Raw genomic sequence first — 24,551 nt, forward strand, 5'->3', positions numbered from 1 at the left:
GTGTTTCATCTCCTGGCTGGACCACTGGGGTATTTTCTGTTCCTGGCCTCACATCCCGGGTAATGTCCAGGCAGGAAATCCCTGAGGATCACCCTGTCCTCATCCCAGGGGACGCTTGTGACATCCCCAGGAGCACAGGGACCACAGCCAGCGGCTCCCCAGGGATGCTCAGCTCCTTGAAGTGCCCCAGCCCTGGGGATATTTTGGGAATGTGCCCATCCCTGTGCCCTGCTCTCCCAGCAGGGAATTCTGCCGGAGTTTTCCACTCTGCGCTTTCCAGGCTGCTGGAGCTGCAGTAACAATAAACTGTGCAGCCCTTTAAGGGCTGGGGGGATGCATTTAATACATTTAATTTAATATATTTAATATATTCACATGTGCAGTACCCTCAGTGCTGGCAGGGCCTGATTTAAGGAACTGAAAATGAATTTACTGAAGGCTCTGGCTGAGGCCATGGAGCAGTCTGGTGTCTGGGAAGTGTGAGTGGCCCAGACTGTGAAATGGGTGTCTCCAGCCAGCAGGCACCGTGTCCTTCACACAGCTCCCTTTAAATTAAACTGCAGCTCCTCGTCCCTTCTGACCCCCAGGCAGAGGCAGCAGCATCCACTCAGAGCTGTTCCATGCATTTTGTCCCGAAATCCTAAGGAAACTGGAAGCAATCAGGATGGAGAGGGAGATGTGAGTTCGAAGGAGGACAGAAAATAACTGTGGAAAAGGGGAATTAATGTGCCAGCACTGCCCCTCAGCTCACCCCGAGCAGCAGTGGGAGAGGGGAAGGGAAAAGCTCTCCCCGACCTTCCTGAAAGGGAAAACAGCTTTTTCTTCATTTCCTTCCTGCCCAGAAAACAACGCAGGAGCTGCTGAGCCTCCTTCAGAGACCCTCCTGGAGGCCACAGCCACAAAGCTCCACCGCAGCGGAGGGAGAGACGCCTCATTAAAGAGGCACCTTCAGATCTGGTCCAGAGACACCAAATCAAACAAATCTCTACAACCCAAACTTCCAAGGCGGTTGTTCCCATCAGCTAAGCGAGCACACACACGAAAAAAAAAAACAAAAAAAACCAAAAAAAACCCAAAACACACACAAAAAAACCCCCAAACAAATTAATCTCATGGATTTGTTTTAAAATAATAAAAAAATAAATTTTCCCTGCAGTTCTGTAAGCCAGAGGAACAGATTTGCTTCCAGTGACAGAAAGGCACAAAAAAGCAGGCAATTAATGAATAAGGGGAAATATTTAAAGCATTTTAAAGCAAAAGTTTTCCCAGTTCTTGGAACACGGACATGGCTTTTGTAGAGTGGGAGGGGTGGGGGGGGGTGAGGTACATTTTAACCAGATAAAGATCCTCATTAAAAATAATAACAATAATAAAACCCCATTTAACTGCTTCCAGGCTACTCGAGAGTTTAGAGCATTAGATCATGCTGGAGAGATCTGCCCCAGCCAAAAGGAAGCCAGCTCCACAGACCTCCCCCTGGAGCCGATGCTGGAGGATAAAATTAACTCTGGAAAGCTGATTTCTAAAAAAGCCCCGTTTTTGTGCAAGTGCAGCCCGGCAGGAGGGAGAGCTGCAGCTTCTGCATTCTGCAATTCCTGATTCCCAGGGTTGCCAAACCCTCCCAGCCCAGGGAGGGCCCAGACCAACCCCTCCAAAATGAGCTGAGAAACGCCACTTCTGCAGAGCCCCCGTCCCTCTGGGTCACTCTGTTTATGAACGAGAGTTTGAAATTGCTTTAAAAAAATCCCTGGCAGGGGCACGAGCAAAAAAAATGGATTTTCCTCCTGCCCTTGCCGGTGATTTTTTTAAGCGATCTCAAACTCTCCATCCTCCAGCTGGTAATGACTCTCCATCACCAGCTGATGCTTTTGTCAACACACACAGGGCTTTTTTCCCCACTGCTCCAGAGCTCCTCGCACCCCCCAAAACAGCTTTTCTCCCATTTCTGGGCAGTCTGAGCTCACCCCAGGGCTCTGCCCGTCACCCCCTCCCAGCACAGAGCCGTTCTCATGCAGTTCCAAGTCACCATCATGCAACCGTTTATCCATAAATCCCCGACCCGGGGACGTTCTGCCCGTTCCATGCATCCATAGGCAAACGGAGACTTTGCCCTCCAAATCCCAACAGAGCGTTGATGATTTTTGTCGTGCCCAAGGAAGCATTTCCATGCTCCCTTGCCCATGCCAAGCGGAAGAAGGGAAGTGCCTGTTTGCGATGTGCAGCCAGAGCTGGCAGATCGTGGCCTTCAAGGAGCAGAGATGAAGAGCAAAGCAGCCAGAGAGGTGGTGGGGAGGATGGTTTGGTCCCAGCAGCCTGGGCAAAAGCCCTACAGAAGCATGGTGGGAGTGGGGTGAGGTGACGGGAGAGGCTGAGCGGGTTCAGCTCTCCAAGGGAAACCTCGAAACGAAGTCAGAGCAAGAGGGGACGAGAAAGGAAATGAATCAGAGACAGCTCCAGGATGGGAGGGAGAGGAAGAACCGTCGCTTGGATGTGCAGCATGAGAGTCTGGCCTCAAACCCGGTATCGCTTCCCGTTCTCCCGCAGCCCCGGTGAGCACCAGCACGTTGTCACCCAGAAATCCCCGCCAGCCTTCCCAGCAAAGCCACCGCCGCCAGGCACCGCCCGCCCCGAGTCACCCAGGGTCACCCCCCTGCTCCTCCTCTGTCCCCTCCGGGCCAGCACACGAGCCACAGAGCACGCAGCACCCTGTGCCCTCCCCGCGCCCGCGCTGTGCCGCTGCCTGGCTGACACCAGCTCCTTCTGGGGCGCTGAACCCTCCCAGCCCGGCCACCCTCTGAGACTGATGGAGCTACAGACAGCCGGCCTTTCAGAACATCCCGGGCTGGAGGGGACCCACAGGGATCACCCAGTCCAGCTCCCGCATGGGACAGCCCCCAGGATCCCCCGCCATGTGCCCAGAAGCATTGTCCAAAGCTCCCTGAACTCAGGGATCTGTCAGGCTGTAACCAAGATTTGAGCCCCACACTTGCTGCCTTATCCCAAGACTTGCTGTCACCAGAGATTTGCTCAACCCACGGTGCCAGACCCCTACAAGAAGTTAAAGGCACCTGGGCACCTCTGGGCCCGTTTGGAAAGTCCCACTCCCCATTTCTCGTGGAATATCCTTTTTGTTTGCAGCTCCTGCCAGCGCTCACTCACACCCTCCCTGAGGCCACGGCAGAGAACACCTGGTGGCGTTGATGGCTCCATGCCCTGGGGTGAATGCCTCTAGGGAGAAGCTCCATTGATGTGATACAGAGAATGTGGAAGCCACATGCAACCGCAGAGGATGAGAAGGGGCAGATCTGGAGAGCACCAGCAGGAAAAGCCACCCAGAGCCTGGATCCAGGGGCTCAGCCAGGAGCCTGGAGCTCCTGCTCTCGCTCTGGGGGGGGTTTGTTCAGAAGCCCTGCCAGGGGAGCTGCGTTTCAGGATTTTTCCCTTGGAGAAGCACAAGGAGGACGGCAGGGACGCTCTGCTGCAGCCTGGCTTGACGCAGAGCTGCTCCTCTCCTGAAAGCACCAACCAAATTTCCAACTCCCTCATCCCCCTCCCTCCAACTCCGGGGCTTTGGCAGCCCCTGGGAATGCCTTCCCTGGCCCTTTGCCAGTGCCCCCCAGCCGGCTGGCAGTGCCAGCGCCCTGAGCAGAGGCGCTGGGAGCTGGCTGTGGCTTACCTTTGGTTTTAAAAGCAAAGTTACAGTACTTGCAGACGTACGGCCTGACGTCTGTGTGCGTGCGAATGTGTTTCTTCAGCATGCTGGGTTTCTTGCAGCGAATTCCACACTCCTCACAAACATACTTCCCTCTTCCACGGCCTCGCACATACACATACTCTTCGTTTGATTTGTACCTATGAGCAACAGGTGGTGTAAAATAAAAATAAAAAAAAAAAAAAAAAAAAGAAGATTCCCACCTCAACAGAAGAAGTCACAACTTTGCTGGGTTAGTTCTGCACCACCAATGTTAGTTATTGACACCACAGGTCTTGGTTGCTGTTTGGTAGCTCTGGGTGATTAGGCTGAATGTGAATTATCACCCAAAGCTCCTGCCCCAATGCCTCCAGACGCCTGATTCCTGTGCTGGGATGTTCTCACACCCTGCATCTGCTGCTCTGTGCACACCAAGAGCCCAGAGCTGGGCTAGGTCATGGGGACACCCCACTGTGCTGATGTCCCTGTCCTCAAACACAAACTGAGGCACCCGGGATGGCTGCACAGGGTTTGTCCCAGGCTGGGCTGGACAGGGCTTGTCCCAGCAAAGGGTTTGTCCCAACTGGATAGGGTTTGTCCCTGCACAGGGTTTGTCCCAGCTGGACAGGGTTTGTCCCTGCACAGGGTTTGTCCCAGCTGGACAGGGTTTGTCCCTGCACAGGGTTTGTCCCAGGTTGGGTTGGACAGGGTTTATCCCAGGCTGGACAGGGTTTGTCCCAGGTTGGACAGAGTTTGTCCCTGTGCAGGGTTTGTCCCAGGCTGGGTTGGACAGGGTTTGTTCCAGGTTGGACAGGGTTTGTCTCAACTGGACAGGGTTTGTCCCTGCGCAGGGTTTGTCCCAGGTTGGACTGGGTTTGTCCCAGGTTGGACAGAGTTTGCCCCTGTGCAGGGTTTGTCCCAGGCTGGACAGGGTTTGTCCCTGCGCAGGGTTTGTCCCAGGCTGGGTTGGACAGGGTTTGCCCCTGTGCAGGTTTTGTCCCAGGCTGGGTTGGACAAGGTTTGTCAATGCACAGGGTTTGTCCCAGGCTGGACAGGGTTTGTCCCTGTGCAGGGTTTGTCCCAGGCTGGGTTGGACAGGGTTTGTCCCTGCACAGGGTTTGTCCCAGACTGGGTTGGACAGGGTTTGTTCCAGGCTGCACAGGGTTTGTCCCAGGTTGGACAGAGTTTGTCCCTGTGCAGGGTTTGTCCCAGGCTGGGTTGGACAGGGTTTGTCCCTGTGCAGGGTTTGTCCCAGCCCAGCCCGGCTGCCTCTCAGTCCCTGCCTTTTAAAACACGCCCAGTCCGTGTCTGCAGGGTGCTGGGAAAACGCATCCCAGCCAAACCTCCTGGGACACGACCTCTCCCTGCCAGGGCTGCAGCCAGAGCCACCTGAGAAGGCACTGATGCCACAACCCGCCCTGTGACTCGTGCACAGCCTGAATGAGACACCCAGAATGGACACAAAGAGAAGAAAACATCCTTTTCTCTCTTCCTTTTTTTTTTTTTTTTTTTTTTTTTTTTTAATAAATAAATCATGCTACCACTAAATGTAAACGCTGCAGACTCCAGGCTCTTTTATCTTTGGCACAAGATCACGATTTAGGTTTACCCAAGAGAACGAGATTGGTCATCCTTCCTTCCCATTACATATTTTATTTTCTGTCCAGGCATTAGTGCATGGGGAAGGCTGCAGGATGGGGGGTTGAAAAACCCTCCTAAGACTGAGACAAATCTTTCAGCCTCCTGCTGCTCAGCAAATGAAGTCTGCAATTTCCTGTACTTGCAGCACAAGAAGAATAAGGTAACACGAAATTGCTCCCCTCAGATCTTAAAGAGGCCAGATTTTTGAAGCATGGCACTTCTTGCAAGTCATTTTTCTACCCAGGAGGAATTAAGTCTGGTCTTCAGAAATCTCCAAACATCCACCCTGGAAAAATCAGGCTGTCTAAAGCCTCTTAATAGGAGATCCAAAGGCATCCAACACCATCAGTCAGGTTTTAGTATCTTCCCACTGAAGCCTATTCCAAACCAGAAGGGTGAGAAAACAGCAGCCAGACCGAGGAGGAACTTGAACAGAAACAGCTGCACTGCAATAGATTGAGCACTTCAACAAGTGAATATATAGCAAACACTAAAACCTATGCATTCATAAGGTAGAAAAACAAGGCTCATTTAAAACTGATTAAAAAACCGCACAAAGACCCCTAATCCAGCCCGGAGCTGGCAGGATGGGAAAGGCACCCATGGAAATTCCTCCCGGCTCCTGCAAGGGTGGGGTCAGAGCGGTGTGAGTCCCGCTGCAGGGACCCCTGCATCTCCACACACTTGGTTCCTTTCCCTCAGGAAGGGTCCAGGCAATTCCAGCTCCTTGGGGGTGTCTGGGGGAGCTGCAGTTGAAATTTGGGATGATCCTGCTGGGTGCAGGAAGTGAGCTGGGATTAACCCTTGCCGTGCTGCCAGTCCTGCCTGAGCCCCTTGGCTCTGAACAGGCATGGGAGGCGCTCCGAGGGGGATGAGCTGGACATGGATTAGAGAAAAGAGAGGAAAAACATGTGTTTAGACAGCCCCAGCCTGCACCAGGAGCATGAACCAGGCTTTGGTGTCCATCAGCTGCGTTTGCGGGCACAGTCCGTGTTTCTGCCCTTCAGCAGCAGTTCTCTAGATCATCACCAGGGTCACCTGGTGGCCCAAATACTTTATTTTATCTGCTGTGACTGAGGTCACAGCAACACCGCCCCATCGTGCCGTTCCCAACCATCAAAACCTCCCAAAAAACCTTAAAAAAAACCAACATCAAGCCCCATCGCCACATTGTCTGGCCAGAGGGGACTGAGGTGGTGTCTGAAGAGCTCACACAGTGCCCCAGCCTCCATCCCAGTGTGCCCAGTTACCTCCATTTAACCCAAAGGATTCCAGGGCACGCCTTTGTTAGGGATGGGTGATTGTCAGTCACTGCTAAAGCATCAGAAGGAGCAAAAGGAATCAGGAATCCTGAATTTATTTTTTTTTTTTCCTGCTCGGGTTTGTACTGCAGGCTTCCCTCTCTGCCTCCTTCCTACCTGTGAGTGTGCTGGGAACCTCCTGGCCATTTAAAACCTGCAATTGCTCCTTTATCACCTTGTACTTGCACTGCCCTTAATCCCACCCTCCCATGGAAATGTTTTTGTGTCCTTCCCTCAGCCTCATTAAAGCCATCGGGGCTGCATTCGAAGGGATGTGTGATTTAATCTGGAATTAGGCATTACGCTTTATCTGACACCCTGCAAGGCTTCAGCACAGATATTCCGCCGCAGCTCCCCGAGACCACGTGGGAAACAGGCAGGGAGAGGGGAGAAAGAGGAAAAGCAAGTTCATCTCAAGGAATACCAGAGCACAGAGGAGGAAAGCTGGAGGTGACAGTGCCACCACCCAGAGAACGCTCTGCAGATGCCATCTGCCTGCTCTGAGGGCTGCAATAGATTCATGGACACAATTCCTTCAGTGTGATCCCGCTTTCCCTGCTCCTGTGCCCATATGATTTGCATCAGGAAGAAAAATCAGCCACAGCTCACTCTGTGTGAACATTTACCCCGGGCACAGGACCTTCCCTGCTCCACGAGGTTTGCTGCAAGCAGATCCTGTGGACAGCCACAGCTGGGGTTTGAGGCAGCAAACCTGGGCTTCTTTTCCAGAGCACTGTGGAATTCATAATCCACGGTCAGCAACTCCCAGCCCCTGCAGGGCCACGCTCCCCCCAACGCGGGAATGATTGGGAGCACGGGGGTTAATGGTCATTACGAACCCAGACACTGATTTAGGGAACAGCCCTTTCAGACAGACACAGAAGTCAAAACTCAGCCATTTGATGCGTTTTTGAATGCTTCCTTGGTGCGTCCTGCTGGCAAATTTGGGGCCAGCACTGCAAACCCTTCTCAGGGCAGGAGGAACTGGCAGAGCCTCAGCAGGGCTGGGGTCACCCCCGGCAGCACCAGAGACCCGACGGCCCCAGAACGAACCCAAAACCACGGTCAGGAGGCACAGGAAACCCAACAATGGGAAAGCACAAACCTGGAGAAAGCTTTGTCTCAGCTCCTTCCCTTCAGCTGAAACCCAAACCCGCGAAGCATTTATTCCTTTGCAGCCTGTAGGAGGTTGAGTTCTCAGTATCTGCTGTTACAAATTCCCGACCATCCTTTTTAGCCACAAACACGTCTCTTTTTTCCCCTCACTGCTGTGAGCCACATCCAAAGTCTCCATGTGGCTGGAAACCACAGGATAAATCCTTGGACAGCCAGTGGGGAAGGAAGTTTGGTGCTTGGCAGGCAGGGAGGCAGAGCAGGTTTCTGGGGGACTCATTGCTCACGGCTGGGCTGAATCACCCCTTCCCTCCTGCCTCCTCTTTCGATTTTTTTTTAATTCCACCAGGATTTTACCTTGCCCTGCAAAGGCTTTGCTGATGTGCCCGTGCTGGCCACAGCCTGGGCACGGTGGTTACATTTTAGTCATCAAGGTGGACAGCGTTAATTCTGTGAATTTTCATGATTTGAAGCTCGATGCTGTATCAAAGAACTCCCCTGGAGGCTTTCACAGCAACTGAAGAATTATTTCCTCGACTGGTTTTGACATTTGATAAAATCCCTTGCTTGCTTTTTGGATTTGGGGTGCACAGGCACAGGAATGGGATATCTGATCCCCGTCCTGAGCTGCCGGGTTTGCTTCCCTGTCGAGTGAACCGAGTCAAGCACCGCAGTTGTTGCCTTTGGTGTCAGATTTTGGGTTTATTGATGGCACATTTCATCTGTCACCAGGCTGCCCACTCATCTGGCTTGGCTAAATCCCTGGGAAGTTCCTGACAGGCTGCTCTGGGATTAACTGATCTCATTTTTGCTTTATGTCTCCTGCAAAATTTGCCAGATCAGGGATAAGTGTGTAACTGCCACAGTGACGCTAATTACTGGTCATTAATTGCCTTCCTCACAACTCCCTGGTGCGAGCTGACCGCTCTGAACCTGAGTGTGCGGCAGAATTCCTCAGCCTTTCCCTCGGAGTCCCTGGGGACTGAGGATGACCATCCACAGGTGTGTCCTCAAGGCCAGACGGTCACCTGAGCTGTCCCTGCGCTCGTGCCAGGCTCCAGCAGGGCAAACAGCGGGATTCCTTTGCAAAACCCGCAGCAGACAATGTCATTTCCAGGTTTCTAAAAGCACCATAAACCACTCCAGCATCCCAGTTTTCCAGACAGGGATATTGCACTGAGACAAACAAGGTACTTCCAGAGAAGCACAATGAAGCTGGGTATGGGTCTGCGAGGAGCTGGCACGGAAATTTCCTTATCCCTGGCTGGGATAACGGATCCCATTACAGATCCTGCTGAGCTGAAGCTGCAGGAGAGGCTGGGAGCTGGCTGAGCACCACGAGGTGAAGGGGTGACTGTCACCATCACCCTGCCCTCAACCAGGATTTCCCTCCTGGAGGGTGTCCAGCCTTCCTGGACTCCTGGGATTTCCCTCCTGGAGGATGTCCACCCTTCCTGGACTCCTGGGATTTCCCTCCTGGAGGATGTCCACCCTTCCTGGACTCCTGGGATTTCCCTCTTGGAGGATGTCCACCCTTCCTGGACTCCTGGGATTTCCCTCCTGGAGGATGTCCAGCCTTCCTGGACTCCTGGGATTTCCCTCCTGGAGGATGTCCAGCCTTCCTGGACTCCTGGGATTTCCCTCCTGGAGGATGTCCAGCCTTCCTGGACTCCTGGGATTTCCCTCCTGGAGGATGTCCAGCCTTCCTGGACTCCTGGGATTTCCCTCCTGGAGGATGTCCAGCCTTCCTGGACTCCTGTGCCCTTCAGGGTGGCTTCCCAAAGGATTCTGACAACCTAAAAGCTGCCCCTGGAGAGCCCAAGGTGGCAGCTCTGCTGTCCCCCCTCCTTCTGCACCACGCCAGCAAAATCCAGCAAGAAACCCTAAATCCATGAATAAATGGGATAAATGCATCCTGCTCACTTTCTCTCTGCGGGAATTCAAGCACGGATAGGAGCAGGAATTTTATGGCACTGCAAAAATAAATTAAAAAAAAAAAAAAAAATACAAACCAACCAAAAATTATCACCCAGGCCTAAGTGACCCTTTCTGCTTTTCATCCTGTCCCTGGTGGGCCCCCACAGCTCAGACTCTACCTAAGGCAATTTTCCCCATTTCTCTGTGTGGGACACAATGAAGTGGGAGTGTCCCCACAGTGCCCTCCTTGTGACCACAGCTCGACCTCGGTGGCACTGGGGCTGAGTGGGACATGCCAGCGCCTCTGAACCACAGCCTGGGTGGCCAAGGCACTGCCCAGAAGCAGATCAGTGATTCTCCACCTTCCCTACAAAATGTGGGCACCGGCAGGGTCCATATTTCACTGGAAAACCCCACAGGAATTGCTGCCTGTAGCACTGCCCTGGGAGCAGGCAGAACACCAGGACAAGGGCAGGGCGGTGCCACCAAATCCAAGGAAATCTCTCCTGATGTGATCCCATCACTGTGTCCAGGGCTCGGGGTTTTTTTCCACTTGAAAATCCAAGTGGTGCCAGCGAACCACAAAAATTGGGAGGGAAACGGGATCTCTGGTGAAGGGGGTGGATGGAGAGGTGAATTTTGGAGGAAAACACACAAAAAGTGAACGACTGTGCTGAAGGAGAGACAGGAAAAATTCCAGGGATGGGGTGGTGGTCGGGAAAAGTGCATGGGATGGTCAGGATGGGGAGACATTTTTTATGGACAGTTATCCGGAGAGCTGCAGAGCAAAACTGAGGAGTGCAAAAACTGAGGAGTGCAAAAACTGAGGAGAGCAAAATTTCAGCTGATCATGAAACCAAGATGGACAATGTCCTCCAGGAGGTGTTCCCTGCACAAAGGTAAGGATTTAATGCACGTTCAGCCTTTAAAGCTCCTCCCCAGACACTGCCTGCTGCTGTAAACCCCCTCACAGAGCACTGACACCTCTGTCACACACTGAGTTGCCTCCAGAGCAGGTGAAGTCACAGAAAACATTCACCAACAACCCAAATCCACGCAAGAAACCTTTCCTGGGGTAAAAACACAAAAAGAGGATGACTTTTGATGGCATTTCTCCCTTTTGATTTGGAGGAGCGTTGTGGGCTGCAGGGATGGGAGGATCTGTGAGGGCAGGATCTGCGCCTGAACCCTCATCCTGTGCCTGATCCCTGATCCTGGAGCTGCCCCTGCAGGAGCCTGGGGTGTCCAGGAGGGACCCTGAGTGCAAGGAACCCAAACAGAGCCAGCCCAGCACCAGCAAGGGCTGGGTGTGGATGGAAAGCTGCAAAAGCAGAGCAGTTCCATGTTCCTCGCTGTCTTGGGTTGCAGGGCAGGATGTAACCAGGGTGTGTATTGTATTATCAGCTGCTGGAACCGGGCAGGGAAGGTGTCCATGGGCAGCTGTTAACCCAGCTGTGGCAGTGATCCTGTCCCTCCCTGCAGGGATCTCTGCTGTTCCTGGGCCATCCAGGCTCACTGCATGCCTGAGACAATGCCATCAGCCACTGGGAGATGCTGCACCCAGGGGAGGAGCCCGGCATTCCCACCGGGATCACACCTGGCATTCGGAGCACCAGCACAGCCTGTGTGCCCGGGATTGCCAGAGGAACACCGGAGCCATCTCAGCACCGCTGGAGCCTTCTGCAGGATCATCTCTGCTCCACCAGAACCACACCTGGCACTGCAGGAGGGCTGCATTGGGCTGTGACCAGCGCCCTGAGCAACAGCGGTCAGGTCCTGCTCTGACTCTGAAAGGGTTTCTAGGATTTTTTGGTTGTTTGCTTGCTTCACTGCATTTGTATTTTTAATATTCCTAGTAAAGAACTGTTATTCCTATTCCCATATCTTTGCCTGAAAGCCCCTTAATTACAAAATACTAATAATTCGGAGGGAGGGGTTTTTACATTCTCCATTCCAAGGGAAGCTCCGGCTTTCCCTGGCAGACACCTGTCGTTCCAAACCAAGACATTCCTGTCAATGCCATGTGTGAGTGAAGGACTGATTCAATCTGGGGTTGTGGCAACTTCTGCTCTAACAGCAGCGGAATCACAGTTCTGCTCATTAGGGCTGCTCCATCTCCCCGCGCTGTAATCATTTAATTGTCACTGCAGGCCCCTGCACGAGCACAAACCCCCAGCACAAAGAGCCCCACGCGGCTAAAGACAGGCAGCAAACCTGGGGCTGGTGGCTCCAATGCAATTAGAGAGGGAGCAGCGAGGAAAAATGGAAGTGCAGAGCAAGGTGAGAGGATTTCAGCGGAATGTGAGAACGTTGTCCCTGCCAGGTGCTCAGCTTCAGCCGCCGGAGCGTGGAGAAATGCGGGATCGCGCTGATTGTGTGCACGCACTAATTAGTCCCTGCTGGGCTTCCCCCCCATTAAATCCAATTTTCAGAGCAGACGGGCAATGCAGGAGCTTCCCCAGCCTCTGCCTGAGGACTGGGCTGAATGTTCCTGTCCTCGGATGGTGCCACAAAACAACCAGAGAGCTCCTGCAGAGCCCCAAAACACAAACTAAACCCAAACTCCTCACCCAGCTCCTACAGAACCCCGAAACCCAAACTAAACCCAAACAAAACCGAAACTAAGCCCAAACTCCTCACCCAGCTCCTATAGAACCCTGAAACCCAAACTAAACCCAAACAAAACCGAAACTAAACCCAAACTCCTCACCCAGCTCCTACAGAACCCTGAAACTCAACTAAATCCAAACAAAACCCAAACAAAACCCAAACAAAACCCAAACAAAACCCAAACAAAACCCAAACGAAACCCAAACTCCTCACCCAGCTCCTATAGAACCCTGAAACCCAAACTAAACCCAAACTAAACCCAAACGAAACCGAAACTAAACCCAAAATCCTCACCCAGCTCCTACAGAACCCTGAAACCCAAATGAAACCCAAACTCCTCACCCAGCTCCTACAGAACCCCGAAACTCAACTAAATCCAAACGAAACCCAAACTCCTCACCCAGCTCCTACAGAACCCCGAAACTCAACTAAATCCAAACGAAACCCAAACTAAACCCAAACGAAACCCAAACTCCTCACCCAGCTCCTATAGAACTCTGAAACCCAAACGAAACCCAAACTCCTCACCCAGCTCCTATAGAACCCCGAAATCCAAACTAAACCCAAACGAAACCGAAACTAAACCCAAACTCTGCACCCACTACCACAGGGACAGGAGGAGGGGAAAAAAAACCCACAGCCAAGAGCTGCTGCAGGGTTTGCAACGCCAGGGGCGTGATGGTGGCTGCCTCCGCCTCTGCAGGTACATTTTGCATGGTTTTTGGATGTTTCGAGGGTAAATTAAAGCTGCATCACTGCTAATGCAGGGCTGGGGGTGGTTTTGCCTCCCCAGCAGCAGCCAGACCGGTTGGACCACGGCAGGAGAGCTCACGTGGGTGAGCACTCACACTCAGCCCTGGGCATGGTTCCAGCAGCTCCCATGGAAGATCAAATAGAAACCGAACAAAATGAGATAAAAAAGGGAAAAAACCCAACCAGCGAGTCATCCAGCTGATTCATAAAATATTCACAGGGAAAGTCTGGCCCAGAAATCCCCAGAGATGACCCGCCTCGCTCCCAGCCCTGTGCCCCCAGCACGGACTGGCCGGTTTCCGGAGGGGTGCCGTGGATGACTGGGGCTGACACGGCCGCGCCTGGCCCTGCACACAGCCCCTCCTGCTCCCAGCGCTCCGCCTGGCTCTGGAGGCCACTGCTGGATCGTTTAACTCCAGGCTGCTCCTGTCCCTCTGTCACTCACCCTGGCTCTGGCTCCTGGCCTTACTCCACACTTATTCCCAGCACTGCCTGCACTCCCTGCAGGATCTCACCTCAGGGCCCCTGTGGCACTTGTTACACTGAAGAGAGCCTAAAATTCCTGAATGAATTGTTCTGGGTTGGGGTCAGTTATGGAAACAAATCCACAGGAGCTCCTGGAGCTGCTGCAGGGCTGGAGCCCCTCTGGAGCCAGGCTGGGAGAGCTGGGGGTGCTCCCCTGGAGAGGAGAAGGCTCCAGGGAGAGCTGCGAGCCCCTGGCAGGGCCTAAAGGGGCTCCAGGAGAGCTGCAGAGGGACTGGGGACAAGGCCTGGAGGGACAGGACACAGGGAATGGTCTTTAAACTGATGGAGAATGGATTTAAATGGGATATTCGGGAGGAATTCCTCTCTGTGAGGGGCTGGGATGGAATTCCCAGAGCAGCTGTGGATCCCTGGCTGGACACTGGCACAGTGGGAGGTGTCCCTGGGGTGGCAGGGGTGGGATTTCAGGTCCCTTCCAGCCCACATCATTCCATGATGCCATGAAATTCGCAATTCCCAAGCCAGGGCCGCCATCCCCACACTCCCCTGCTGCTCTTTTGCACAGCCAGGAGCTCCGGGGCCTTTCCCAGCTCTCTGTTCTGAACTTGCCCTCGGTCTACTCAAGAATTTATTTCAACACATCTACAAACACTCAAAGAAATCACCACGGCGAGGATTTGGCATCTGAAAATACATCAATTCCCCCTTTTTTTCTTCACAAAGAACCCCCCTTTTTACCAAAACCTGCACCTTTTCTCCAGGTTGGACCCATCCCGTTTTATCCACCTCCACATTAATTTCAAGAAGCCATTTCCTGACTGATTGATGCCATTAATTAGCATTTTTTTACACTTGCCAGCTGCTTCATTTGAGAAGCAGAACTTGCAGCAGCCCAGCAAAACTTGGGTTTGGCTCAGGCCATTCCTCACAGGAATCGTGATTCGAGCTGGTTATTCCTCGCAGGGCTAAACACCGCCCATCCTCCAGCCTTTAATTAATCCCCTCATTAACTGCTGAAATACACCCACTGCAGAATTCACGGATCTGGGATGTAACAGAGCCTCCTGACAGACAGATCCTGGCAGAAAAAAATCGGCTTCCTGGGGTGACACCTGCCCATGACTGCAAGTTTTGGATGAATTTTCTCCGGCTTTCCGTCCCCTCCTGGCCTGGCTGGGACACGCTGAGGACCCTCAGCCCCTCTGGGCTGGCTGGAGGATTTATTTTTGGAGGATTTCATCCCAAAGCTGCCTCCCTGACACGGTTGTGTCCTCCCTGAGCTCTCTGTGCGGTGCTGTCCCTCCCGAGCGGGTCCTGGTGCTCTGTGCTCTCCTTGGAGCCAAGTTTAAGGGTTTTTTTTTTGTTTGTTTGTTTGTTTTTTTTAGTTTTTAGGGTGCAGCACTGGGAAGTTCTGGTTTCAGACTGGTCCCAACATGAGTAAGGGGGAACAAAGCTCCATATTCAGCCACGGGACAAGGTGAGAAACAATTTCACTTTGATTGCAGTGAAAATGTCCCAGAACTGCATTTTCTCTGCCGTCACCACACCTGGCACAAACCTTCTTTTCTCCACCCTAAATATCCCATTTAAATATCCCATTTCACCCCAGAAGTGCGTTCAGGGGTATCCTGGGGACGGGTGCCACTGCCCCTCTGCTCTCACTGCCACACCACTCCCTTTTAAATTATTAAAAAGCAGAATTTCATAATTTCACTCAAGAAATACCCTTCACGGGAGGCTGCGTAGGGTGTTTTGTCTAACACTCTGTTCAAAATGATATTTAAATTGTTACAACCAATTATTGCCTAATTTTGTGCAATTCCTCCGCTCTCAGGGATCCCTGACCCTGGTGGAGCTGTCCCATTCCCATCATTGGGAGGAAGCAGGAAAAAGAAGTTATTTACTGACTTTTACAAGAAATCCGTGGTGCAGCAGCCAATTTTGTGAGGTCTTTAACACAGAAAACATATTTTCAATGCAGAAAACATATTTTCCGGGCTCTCTGATCCCAGCAAAGAAATGGAGATTGAGATCAACACCACCTGCTGTTATTCCACGGTTCCCAAACTCATTTCACATCCCAAGAAAAAATCAACATCACCAGAGAACTGCAGCACCCAGGGAATGGCAGGGAAGGTCCCAGTAATGCCAAAAAAATAAAAAAAAAATCCCCCCCAAAACCCAAATCCCCGCTTTGAATTGAAAATTACATTAATTAAAAATTAGAAAATAGAAAATCACATTAATTAAAAATTAGGAAATACTGCACAGAAGTTTGTGCACAGAGTGGTCTGGCTACAGCTTGGATGATCTTTTAGATTTTGGGTTTAGTGTTGATAGCTTTGGGCAGGGGCTTTCCAATATCTTAAAGGGGCTTTTAAAAATGAGGGAGAGAGAGGTTTTTGTAGGATGGGACACAGGGAATGGCTCTCAGTGCCAGAGGGCAGCGCTGCACGGGAGATTGGGAATCAGGAATTGTTCCCTGGGAGGGTGGGCAGGGGCTGGGATGGAATTCCCAGAGCAGCTGTGGCTGCCCCTGGATCCCTGGCAGTGCCCAAGGCCAGGCTGGACATGGGGACAGTGGGAGGTGTCCCTGCCAGGGCAGGAGTGCGATGGGGTGAGATTTAAGTTCCCTTCCAGCCCAAACCATTCCATGATTCCATGGTTCTAAGTGATGTGATATTTCCAAATTTTTGTTGATTTTTTTTTTTTTTTTTAACATCAACAAATGCGTTTTATCGTGAACGTTTCCAGTCCCTGGAAGGGGGAATGAGGAACCTTTTGGTGCTCATTGGAGAGCGTGAGACATGAACTGCAGTCAGAGCCACAGAACATGGCACTGGAATAGAATTTATTTTAATAAGAGTTGATTTTAATAAAATTAGGGGCTTGAAGTCCCTTCCACTGACCAATGGCCCTGCTCACTGGTGCTGGTGGCCAGGGATCCTCCAGGATCCTTGTGTTTCCTCACTCTTTGGCCAGGGATCCACTTCAATACCCCGAGTACTCCCAGCGGCAGAAGGGAATTTCCAGCCCTAATTTGTGTCAAATTTGTAAAGTATTTCCCAAGATGACCCGAAAGCGTTTCCCTGGTGCCGACGCCTCACTTGAGCAAACTTCAAAAGCTGCGCCTCCCTTCTCCCAGGGGAGTAATCCAGGGATTTGTGGTCACTTCCAGCCTCCCCTCAGCCTCAGCCAGCTCCAGCAATGCTGACCCTGTTGTTATTAAGGGATGGAAGAGGAAACACTGATTTTTCTGTACAAATGAGCCACAAAACCGGCTCAGACCGGCCCCCTCCTCTGGGCTCTGTTTGCTTTGTCACGTCCTTTCGTTTCCCTCTTGTCCCACGGGGGCTCAGCTCCTCTTCCTGGAAGTTTTGCTGGAAGCCTTTGGCCGGGATGCTCCGGCAGTGACCTCCTGCCTCCCCCTCGCACTGCCCCGTCAGCTTTGGGAGCTCTGCGGCACGAATCCCTTAGGGGTGAGGAAAGGAGAGAAAACTTCCTCTCCACCAGCACGGGCTGGAGAAGCTCTCCCTGGGGACTGACCCTCTCTGGGAAGGGGCTGGACCCACCCCGGAGGGGCCCAGGGCTTGGTGAGGGGGCGCTGGTCAGGGTCCGTGTTTATCCCCAGCCTTTCATTCCTTAGCAACAGAGTCCCAAACATTTCCCCTTCCAGCAGCTCCAGCCTGCAGGGAATATTGGATTTCTTCTCCTCCACCAGAGCCAGGGAATACCCATCCATGACCTGAACATCCCAAACCCCTGCCTGTTATTCCCAATAACCCAATCCCCAGCCAAGGGCCGGCCCCAGGACGCTCTGCAATAACAGGAAAGGCCTGGATTTGTGAGGATTTTGGATGTGAACTTGGCATCCTGCACATGATGGAACAACTTCAACACAAACATTTGATCCCCGAACAGCTCCACCAGCTAGCCCGGACAAACCCAGTGCCAGGAGAAACTCCAGGAGAAGTTCCAGGATGAACTCCAGGACAAGCTCTAGGAGAAGATCCAGAAAAAGCTTCAGGAGAAGCTTCAGGAGAAGTTTCAGGAGAAGTTCCAGGATGAACTCCAGGACAAGCTCCAGAAGCTCTAGAAAAAGCTCCAGGACAAGCTCCAGAAAAAGCTCCAGGAGAAGCTCCAGGAGAAGCTCCAGAAGCTCCAGAAAAAAGCTCCAGGAGAAACTCCAGCAGAACCTGGTGGGGAGCAGCAGGATGATTTTCCAGGAGAAATGGTCCCCTGTGGAATCTCAGGCCCTTCCCTGGGTGGGCCTGGCAGCAGCAGCCGAGCCCTCTGAGGTTTCTGGGGATGTGCAATTCCCGAGGTGCTGGAGCACATCCCTGTCCTCGCTGGCACCATCCTGGGAGTTCCCCACCGGCTGATCCTTCTGGGATCCATCCTTGCTGGAATTCAGAGGGGAATCAAACGGTTCCAGGAGTCTGACACCTCCCCGATTCCCCAGGGAAAGCTCCTAATTCATAATTACAACAATTAATAACGATAGGCTGGGATTATTTCCAAACAGCCTCTGCCTCTATTGAAATGAGGCAAACAAATCCAAGCCCAGCTGCCCCATCCCTCTGTTCCTGAGGTAACAAAACTCTGTGACAGCACGAGAGAGGCAACCTGAGAACCAGCAGCAACAAAAATCCTCAGAAAGTATAAAAAAAATACCAATTTCTGCTCTGTTCTTCCCCTCATCTCCACTGGGCGTTGATGGCTGATGGATTTCTGATCTGCAGATATAAATGCCACCGACAGAATTCCCAAAGCCACTCAGGTTATTACAACCCCTCGACACCCCAGAGGGTCTGATGGATTGGGCTGGGATTATCACCTCCGAGCAGCCCATCCCATCAGCCTTCTCCTGCTCCCAGCCCCTGGGGGCTGTGATTATTAACGGAATTCTGCACCTTGCTCTGGTGCAGACAGAAACGCTCCGAGCCTCAGAGACAGCCCAGACCCTTCCCCATCCCTCAGACTGGATCCAAGACAAACCAATTTGTCGGAACTGATTCAATTATTTCTCATTTCCTGCCTCCTGTCAGTGCCGAGGCAGGAAATGAGGAGTGATCCCAGGGAGGCCTGAGATACCATCAGTCCCCCTGGACAGCAGGAACTGGAGGACAGGAAGTTTTGTCCTACAAAATTTCCCACCAGTTCCAGACAGGTGAGGGATTCCAGGTGAGCTGGAGGGGTTTTGCCCCTCAGGCTCTCACCTGGATGAAGGGAATGGGGGGGTTTAAGCCCTACTCATCCTCAGAAGTACAGAGGAAGGACCTGGGTCGTGGAACACCTGGAAAGGGGCCTGAGATCATCAGTGCTGCTGAATCCATGAGCCCCGGGATGGTCTCTCAGTGTTCCTACAGTCACAGTGGGGGTCTCAGTCCTGGACACGGAGGGCTGCGGGCAGGGCCGGGCATGGGCGGGGCTCACCCATCCCAGAGGATGTACCCCAATTCCTGCTGGATCCTGAATTCCTGCCAGGCTGGCACCTCCCTGCCCACTCTGAGAGCCCCTGGGCAACTCTTCCCAGTCCATCCAAACCCCCTCATCCCTAAGGACCATCCCCCAGCAGCCATGGGGACTCCAGCCAAGTTCCAGCTTCCCGAGGTTTTCCAGGGGCTCAGCTCTTGGGGTGCCCTTTCCCACCTGGGAGGTGGGGTCACAACTTCCAGCTCCAGCTGCAATTAGGCTGGGATTTCCTTGATTTCCCTGATTTCCCTCAATTCTCCTCGACTTCCCTCTGCTGCTGGCGAAGCCGGGGCAGCCCAGGCAGGGGGAGCTGGATCCTGCCGTTCCCTGCACATCATCCAGGGATTGGGGCAGCTCCAACCCCGCAGGAAAAGCGGCGGAGGGAAGAGGGGCTGGAGCTCCACTGCCCGGGATGATGATGACGATGATGATGATGATGATGATGATGATGAAGTGTGAGGAGCTGAGCAGAGCCAAAGCTCTGGAAAGGACCTGCACTTCAACCCCCTCAGCTTTTCACTGGGAGCTGAGGAACACTCGATACCACAATTAGGGAGGAGAGAACCTGGAAAACCCGTAATGCCATTTCCCAGGCATTTCCCTGCAATTGAACCTAAAAATGCAGCCCAGCTCTGTCTTAGGCAGCTGCTTTTAGCTGGTCCATTAATTGACTGCTCTGCAGCAGGTTCGGTGTATATAATCATATTAATAAAATTATTATTATTAGCCACATTAATAATATTAATATTATTGTATTAATAACATATGTAGTGATATAACTAGCTATAGTTATATAGTTATATAGAAAAATATTTTCTATGAATATATTTAATATATCTATCTATATCATATATATAATATGAATCTATTATATATATGCAGCTTTTCATATTATATATTATAGTTAATAATAGTAAAATAAGAAAAAGAAAATTGAATAGAATAATGACATCATATAAAATAATGACATAATATAAAATAATTGTAGTGGTGCTAATAACAACAACCATATAACCGTGTAACTCTAGCTAGTTGCATAACTCTATATATGTGAAAATGAAGACGAAGATGAAAATGAAAATAATCCCCCAAATTAAAATAAAATAAAAAAATAAAAAAATAGAAATAATAGAAATAGAAATAGAAATAATAATAATAATAGTAATAATAATAATAATAATAATAGGGATAATATGCCAAGAGCACACTGGTCTGTAGCTAAAGCAGCATCCAGGCATCCCCTGTGATTCCTTTTGGAAGCCCCCCAGCCATGGAGAGTCTCACTCAGATCCTGCTCCATTTCCAAACCCTTTCCACTGCTCCAGGTCGGAGATTCCCGACCGGGAAATGTTTTCCTGAGCCCGGGAGCTCGGCGGTTCTCCGGGGCCCAGGAAGGTTCTCCCCGCTCCGGAGAGGAGCCCGCGCCGCCCAAGGATGCGGGACAGCCGCGGTCCCTCCCGGCCGGGGGATCCCGCTGCTCCCGCGGCTCCCGAGGTTTTCCCCGCTCCCGGGAGAGCAGAGCCAGCAGCAGCTGCCATGGGAGGGAGGCAGCAACGCAAACACACCGGGATTCTCTCCCAGGAATGCGGAGCTGTGGGAGGAGGAGGAGGAGGAGGAGGAGAGCAGCTCCCAAGGCAGCGATGGAAAATGCCCCCGGTCTGGCCAGCTCCCCTGTGGGATGAAATGATTCCTGCCTGGAGAGTTTCCCGTGGAAACCTCGCAGAGGCAGCACACGGGGAGCGGCACGGGCCAGTGTTTGTGCAGCAGGAAGGGCCGGGGTTGGGAGGAGGGGGGGACTGTGCAAACAGGATGGGAAATAAATACTAAAGTCCCCCGAGAGGCTGCTGAAGGCGCTGAGGGGCTGCCGCCGGGAACCTCTGGATCCGAGTCGGCTCAAAGCTGTCCCAGCACAGCAGGTGACTGCAGCTGAATTCCAGGGATGGTGTCCCTGCTCCCTCAGCTCCCCTTCCCGGGGCAGAACGGGGTGCTGGCAGCCAGGATAACCCCTGAGGAATGGGAAGAGATCCCGGACCCCCCCTTGAAGGGGAGCGGCCACCTGGTCGTGGGCTTGGGCAAGTTCGGCTTGAAGAGAAAACCCAGAGTAACAGGAAGAGAGGAAACAGCCTCAAGTATGCATGGGGAGGTTCAGGTTGGATATTAGGAATAAATTCTTCATGGAAAAGAGTTGGAACAGGGTGCTCAGGGCAGAGGTAGAGTCCCCGTCCCTGGAGGGATTTAGAAGCCGTCCATGGTGGCCTTGGCAGTGATTCCTTGAGTTGGATCTTTGTGGTGTTTCAGGTTCTGCGCTGCCCGGGTGCAGCTCTGAGCTCACACTCAGGGTCACTCAGCTCTCTGCACACAGCAGGGACACAAAACAAATCCTGCTCCTGCTGCACACCAAGGACAACTTTCAGCCCAAAAGCACAAACAAGGGTGGCTGGAGGGAGGAACAAGAAGGATGGGACCTGACAGCCTGGAGCTGGAATGGGACAATTCAACCCCAACGTGCAAATGGACCAAAACTTGTAAAAGTGTGAAACCTCGTGACCTTTTGTCCATTTTGGGTCCATTTTGTGGCCATTTTGGGTCCACCTTGGGTGTGTCCCTGCCCAGGCCCTGTCCTGCCCAAGCTGTACCCTAAAGGCCTTTCAATAAATCTCTGCTTCATTCTCCAGCTCTGCCCAGTCTCTGTTCCAGCTCAGCCTGCCCAAGGCATCACCTGTGCCAAGTGCTTGGGGTCAATGATCTCAGAAGGATTTTCCAAGCTGACATTTCCATGACTCTGCAATCAGGGGAGTAAAGACCATTCCCCTTGGATTTCAGGAAACCCCTTCCTGCACTAACACTTTGGCATATTTCCCTTAAAAATAAAAATCCTGGGACATCTCCCTGCTCCCTGCATTTTGTGTGCAAGGGAACCTGTCAGATGTACCACGATCTCATGGTCACTTCTGCTGGGGTTAAAACAGATCCATTTTTTTCCCTCAGGAAAGTTCCAAACCCATCCTCAGCTATCCCAAAACGGCAGCACTTTTCTCCAGGCAGGGAGGGACACACAGGTGGCCCCTGGATGTCCCCATCTGGGACGGGTGGCTTTGGTTCAGATCAGCACGGAGCAGCAGGACGCTGCCAACAACCTCCCAACCCAGCTGGGAATTCCCTGCACGGAGCCAGAGGGACCTGGAGCCATCTGATCCCTGCGCAGCCCACAAAAACCCCTGCCCCAGAGGTGACCTCAGCTGCTGGAGGCCCCGGTGGCCCTGGTGACATGAGTCACCCTCCCTCAGGGAAGGCAGGAAGGGCACGAAGACAAAAATATGCAAAAATAAGCGGCTGCTGCTCCTGCTGCCACGTCCTGTGCTCTCCAGCATTCCTGGCAGGGCGGGAATGGGATTCCTGAAGGAGTTGGGGCAGAATTTGGATCTGTTTTAGGCTGATGCTCTTCACTGAAAGGGACAAAACCTCCCCAGGCTCCAGCAGACAGAGCCAAGGGTGTTTCATGCCTGGAGAGCTGGGCTGCCAACAGCACCAGAGATCAGGAATTCTCTGCTGGAAAAGCCCAGCTGCAGATCCAGCACCCATGGAACCCCCCAGAGATCAGGAATTCTCTGCTGGAGAACCTCAGCTGCAGATCCAGCACCCACAGAACCCCCCAGAGATCAGGAATTCTCTGCTGGAGAACCTCAGCTGCAGATCCAGCACCCATGGAACCTCCCAGAGATCAGGAATTCTCTGCTGGAAAAGCCCAGCTCAACAAATTTAGCTCAAGGTCCAACACGTGAGGAGCTGAATTCATAATAAATTATTGTAATTAGCAATAGTTTGCAGCCAGCCTGGCCCATGGCAGCTCTAAATCTCCCAGCCTGGCTCAATAATTCTCCTTTATTTGTGACCCTCTGCCCTCACACAGACCTCAATACTGAGGGAAAAAGGAAAATATCCACAAACCAACAACAGAGCCAGGGAAAAAAACATCATCCCTGTGCACTGTGGACATCGAAACACGCAGTGCTTGGCTTTAGTGAATTCCTGGGAAAACCTCATCAGCCTGAACTCCCCAAGGCTCCTTTAGCTGCTGAATTTCTGCATTTCACCCCCTCCTGGGAGCTCCCCGGTGACCAACCCCGAGTCCCTGGCAGCCCCCAGCTCTCCCACCCCACAGCCAAGCACAGGGCTGTGCTTTTCGGTCCTTGCTCAGGTCTTATTCGAGAAAATTCCCTGTTTTATCAGCCCCGGGTTGCTGGCACAGCCCAGGCCAAGGCTTTGCAGATAACCCCGCGCTTGGAACGGCTCTCGGGGTTTTGAGAGGGGACTGAACCACTCACGAGAGCCCTGAGAGTGCTCAGGCTCCTGCAGCCTTGAAACCACCACAATTCTGCCATCAAATAGTTTGTTTAAACAGGAATGTCAAGACACCCACAGAGGTTGAAAAGCACTGATCTGAGTGCTGATCTGAAACAGATGGGAGAAGTATTTGCGCTCTGAAAGCGCCGCTACTGTGCTGCTCCCTCGGGGGCAGCCACACAAACCAGGATGGGCCGGGGTCCAGGAGGAGCCAGAGCACCCCAGAAATCAGAAAAATGCGTAAAATTTGGGTATATCCATCCAATTGTTCCCTTAGATCGAATATACCCAGTTAGGAATAGAGACAAGGGCACCCAGACCTTGTGCTGCTCCCACGGGGGCAGCCACACAAACCAGGATGGGCCGGGGTCTAAGAGGAGCCAGAGCACCCCAAAAACCAGAAAAAAATTATAAAATTTGGCTACATCTGTCTGATTATTCCCTTATATAAAATTCATCAAGTTAGGAACAGAGACAAGGGCACCCAAGCCTTGTGCTGCCACACAATCCAAGTTGGTCCGGGGTCTAGAAGGAGCCAGAGCACCCCAAAACCCAGAAAAAAAATTATAAAATTTGGCTACATCCATCTGATTATTCCCTTATATCGAATATACCCAGTTAGGAACAGAGACAAGGGCACCCAGACCTTGTGCTGCTCCCACAGGAGCAGCCACACAATCCAAGTTGGTCCGGGGTCTAGGAGGAGCCAGAGCACCCCAAAACCCAGAAAAAATTATAAAATTTGGCTACATCTGTCTGATTATTCCCTTATATAAAATTCATCAAGTTAGGAACAGAGACAAGGGCACCCAAGCCTTGTGCTGCCACACAATCCAAGTTGGTCCGGGGTCTAGGAGGAGCCAGAGCACCCCAAAAAACAGAAAAAAATATAAAATTTGGCTACATCCATCTGATTGTTCCCTTATATCGAATGTACCAAGTTAGCAAGAGAGGCAAGGGCACCCAAGCATTCAGAAACACCTGAATTCCCAAAACCACCAGATGCCAGGTGAGCAGCCCCAGGAGAGTTTGCCAAGACCCTGCTCCTAATCTGCCCCTCTTCCCATTTAAAAATCTCGGAATTCTTCACTCGTATCTCAACAGCAGCAAGAGCAGCTTATCATCTTATTAGGTCACATTTTCTTCTTCTTTTTTTTTTTTTTTTTTTTTTTTGAGGCTCTACGGAGCAAGAAACCTGCAGTTACAGCTGGGCTGAATTCGTA

At 52.1% G+C, this 24,551-nt stretch overlaps 1 protein-coding gene across 6 annotated transcripts in view; it reads right to left on the reverse strand.

Moving 5' to 3' along the window:
* Nucleotides 1-24,551, reverse strand: part of HIVEP3 (HIVEP zinc finger 3) — a 270,464-nt gene that overhangs the window by 15,926 nt on the left and 229,987 nt on the right. For all 6 annotated transcript variants that reach the window (XM_040086055.2, XM_040086054.2, XM_040086052.2 and 3 more), the window contains one exon: nt 3,677-3,852. In XM_040086055.2, coding sequence (XP_039941989.1) covers nt 3,677-3,852 — 176 coding nt within the window. The remainder of the gene's footprint in view (nt 1-3,676; nt 3,853-24,551) is intronic.

Source organism: Hirundo rustica, chromosome 25, assembly GCF_015227805.2.
Source record: "Hirundo rustica isolate bHirRus1 chromosome 25, bHirRus1.pri.v3, whole genome shotgun sequence".
Classification (NCBI taxonomy): domain Eukaryota; kingdom Metazoa; phylum Chordata; class Aves; order Passeriformes; family Hirundinidae; genus Hirundo; species Hirundo rustica.